Below are 3,697 nucleotides of genomic sequence, written 5' to 3'. Positions count from 1 at the left end.
TTTCAGATTAAAAGCACTATCCGTTTACCCAATATCAACTATATTACCATTTAGTGCTTTTCATATAGTGTGCATTTTCAAAACTCTACCTGTTCTTCATCATCATACTTCACCTCTTCATCATACTGTTCTTCACCTGTACATCATCATGATTTTATAAAAAATGTTAGCTCTTTTCTAAGCTTCCAAAATTGCCATAAAACATGGATACTTGTTATCATAAACATCGGAGCACAAAGTATATGGCAGCATCCTACCTCCAACAGACGAGCGAGGATGTTATTATGGGAGCACATACACACATATGCACTTACACTGAACTAATATCTCAGGATTTGTTATCTCTTCCCAGTTTAGTTAAGCCATTTCCGAAATGTAGGAAAAGGCCATCCTGATGACTCAGATGTTACGATGTGGCCATCAAGTGATGTTAAGTAAACGAAATAACACATTTTCTTGGGTGATCTGAAGTACTGAAGACTTTGTCTAGTTCTTTTGGCCTGTTTATGTTTACTACCTTCATTATTTTCGTAATTATTACAAATAATTACAATATGTGTCTATATTACCAGATGCTTGCTTTTACACTCAGTTGTCAGGCAAGTAATGGAGGAAAATTTGTCTTAAGAAAAGTGGTGGTAACATAGTTTAGAATACAAAACAAGGTTTTAAAAAGTTACATTGATACGAGCAGGTGCAAACCTAAAAAACCTAAACTATCAGCCTGTTCCACGATCTCGAAAGAAAATTTGTGCGAACGAAGGCTACTCACTCACTTTCGCATAAGAATGCGTTCCACTAACTTTCGTTCTTTCTTTCGCATAGCCTTACGTGATTCAGTGTTGCAAAATATTTTTTGGCAAAATTAATCGCGAAATAAGTCAAAAAAAAGCGCCAAATGTCTAATTTAAACGCGAAAAGCAGCAGTGGCTCTGTCTCAACTGACAGTTCAGTTGTAAACAAACAAATTGTAAATAAACAAACAAAATAAAATTTCTAGTGATTGTGTTCAGATTATTTGTGTTCTTAAAAAAGAAAAAAATGAATATTTCTGTGGCCCTGTTTTTTATGGATGATGAGGAGGAGGTACAAAATGTGCCACGGAGGCATTTAAGAGATGCTTCGAATTTATTTGAAGTACCTAACAACCAGTAAGTATGATTGTATTTTTACATTTTTGAAATAATAAAAAATGATTTTTTCTAGGTTTGTGGTCAATTTTCGTGTGTCGAAGGAAGTTTTTCGGGCTCTTTTGGATATGATGGAAGAGAAGTGGGTGGCCGGTTGCAGAACTACCCAAATCCGCCCCGATTTAAAACTTGGCACATTCTTGCGGTTTTTGGCAACAGGAAGCTACCAACAGAATCTAGGGAACGAAGCCTTGACTTCAACAGCGAAGTCGACAGTGAGCAGAACCATTGCGGAATGTCTGCAGATTTTTGAGGACCACATTTGCGGCCAATGGATAAAAAAGCCGACACTTACAGAGGAACGCAACACAATGGAGACTTTCTATGAAAGAACAATGTTCCCTGGAATTGTTGGATGCGTTGATGGCACGCATATCCGCATCAAGTCACCTGGGGACGAATTGAAAGCCCTTTACTATAATAGAAAGGGTTATTATAGTATAAATGCAATGGTGGTAAGTAAATACATTTATCGTAAAGCGATTTTAAAATTATTGTGTTTTTTCGAATTAGATATGTGACCATAAAATGCGTATAACATTTGTCGACGCTAGACATCCCGGAAGCAACCATGATGCATTTGTATGGGAAAGGAGTGATCCAGACAAGTGTATGCAAAGGGAGTTTGACAATGGAAAACGAAACTTTTGGATTCTCGGTGAGTAATTTGTATACATCTTATATCATAATACATCAATTACATTTGTGTTTTCTCTTTTATAGGGGATGGAGGATACAAATTGAAGCCTTATGACGCCTTACCGCAGCCCTAGAGATGTCGCCGAGAAAAAATTCAATAAGAGACATGCTAGTGCGCGTAACGTCATTGAAAGGTGCTTTGGGGTCCTAAAAAACAGATTCCGATGTATCATCGGATCTCGGGGCCTTCATTATGACGCTGCAAAGGTAGTGCAAATTATAAATGCATGTTGTGCGCTGCACAACATGTGCATACACTACCGATCTGAAGAGCCGCCAGGTGATGTTATTGATGATGATCTGGAAGACGAAGTGGATGACAATAATGATCTTGAAAGCAGAGCTGACGCAATAAGGAGAAAAATTGCAATAAATTTGTAAAATTAAAAGAATTTTTTATTAAAATAAAATAAATTAAATTAAAAATTAAAAAATTAGTTTAAATTATTATAAAAGGACTATAGTGAATTGTTTTGCAAAAAAGTTGATAGAATTGCTTCTATAGACTTAAGCATTTTTGTTTGGGCCTCGGCATAATCTGCCATTCTCTCTGCAGCGTCAGCCATCCTTTTGCTTGCATCTGCTTGCTCCTTGGCTATTGCATTTGCCTGCTCGACCAGCCGCAATTGCCGACGGATAAGAGGTATTTGCTCTCCGACGTTGGAACGTTTTTTTGCTGATGATGTGGATGGAAAATTATGTTGTGATGTGCATTTGAATGGGGGTGATTTCTGCACGGTTTGATGTTCCATGTCTTGACGAGGGGACGTTGTTTGTTTACGTTGGTGTTGCTGTTGGGTCTGTGTTTGTTGTGTGTGTGCTGACTGTGTCTGAGTTTGTTGTGTGTGTGCTGACTGTGCCTGTTGTTTTGCAGTTTGTGTAGAAATGGGGTGAGATTTTTTGTCTTTTGGCTGGTGGTTGGTATTGTTGAGTTGTGATGGTACAGGTTTTTACGTTTATTTGTTGTTGTTGGGTATGTGATTCTGGGGAACTGAACTGCCTGGTAGGTTTTACCACTGCTACGGTCTTGGATGGTCTTGATGGTGTGGTATCCAATGCCTCGAAGCAGTAATCTATTTCGTCCGCGTAGCCAAAAGTTTTACCACTTGGTGCTGCGGACTTCGACAAGAAGAGTGTCCGGTCAATTGCTGTTTCCAGCTCCGTTAGGCACTCAAACCGGTATAAACCACCACCTGTACCTTGCAGCCCTTTTTTATTTTCCGCAATTTTCTTTTTGGTGCGGGATTTTAGATCGGCCCACGTCTGTAAATAGTAATGCCGGTCAGACAAATAGATCGTAAGCAGAGTTTTCTGACTTACCTTTTTCCACTCTGCAATTGTGCGGGAAGGAGGACCCATGGTATTTAATTTAAAAACTAACTTCTTCCAGTGGTCCTCCAGGGATTGCCTGCTGCTTCCAAAAATTGGCACTCCTCTGGCAAACTCGGGATTCTCCTCCATATACTCAACTAGTGCCCGCAGCTGTGTAGTTGATGATTTTTTCGTGCTGGAATTGAGAAAATAAAAAAATATATTTATTGTTCCCATAATAAATTGGATTTATTATTTTTACTTACATTTTTGTTTCAATTAAGCAATGTTTATGTTTTAAAACAGATTTTCCTTAATTGTTATCGTACGACAGCAAACACACAAGTGACTGATTTTGACATTTGTGTTCGCATGCGTACGAAAGAAAAAAGATAGTGGAACGCAAAATTACACTGAAACGCTTACGTTTTCGTTCGCTTTGATTTTCGTGCAAATTTTCGTTCTGATGGATTTTAGTGGAACGGAAATCAGCTGTT

General features: G+C 38.4%; 1 protein-coding gene and 1 long non-coding RNA gene across 2 annotated transcripts; one reads left to right on the top strand and one right to left on the bottom strand.

Annotated features, from left to right (window-relative positions):
- The first annotated feature begins 1,580 nt into the window (after window positions 1–1,580).
- LOC131800769 (uncharacterized) lies at window positions 1,581–1,938 on the top strand. Its single transcript, XR_009341528.1, has 3 exons — window positions 1,581–1,645; window positions 1,704–1,848; window positions 1,914–1,938. It is a non-coding gene; the product is annotated as an uncharacterized LOC131800769 (long non-coding RNA).
- A 455-nt stretch (window positions 1,939–2,393) lies between these two features.
- On the bottom strand, window positions 2,394–3,467 carry LOC131800768 (uncharacterized). The gene is made up of 2 exons (XM_059118454.1): window positions 3,210–3,467; window positions 2,394–3,152 (listed from the first exon to the last, which is right to left on the bottom strand). Exons 1-2 carry the CDS (start codon window positions 3,435–3,437, stop codon window positions 2,667–2,669), a joined length of 714 nt encoding a protein of 237 aa, XP_058974437.1. The 5' UTR covers window positions 3,438–3,467; the 3' UTR covers window positions 2,394–2,666.
- Window positions 3,468–3,697: the final 230 nt, after the last annotated feature.

Source organism: Musca domestica, unplaced genomic scaffold, assembly GCF_030504385.1.
Source record: "Musca domestica strain aabys unplaced genomic scaffold, Musca_domestica.polishedcontigs.V.1.1 13, whole genome shotgun sequence".
NCBI lineage: Eukaryota > Metazoa > Arthropoda > Insecta > Diptera > Muscidae > Musca > Musca domestica.
The sequence above is the reverse complement of the archived record's forward strand: the minus strand, read 5'-3'. Positions and strand labels throughout refer to the sequence as shown.

Bases quoted from the DNA above. Each gene is read 5' to 3' on its own strand.
- LOC131800768 (XM_059118454.1), bottom strand. From the start codon at position 3,437: ATGGGAACAATAAATATATTTTTTTATTTTCTCAATTCCAGCACGAAA. The intron at 3,153-3,209 runs GTAAGTCAGAAA...TACTATTTACAG, and splicing joins CAATTGCAGAGTGGAAAAAG to ACGTGGGCCGATCTAAAATC.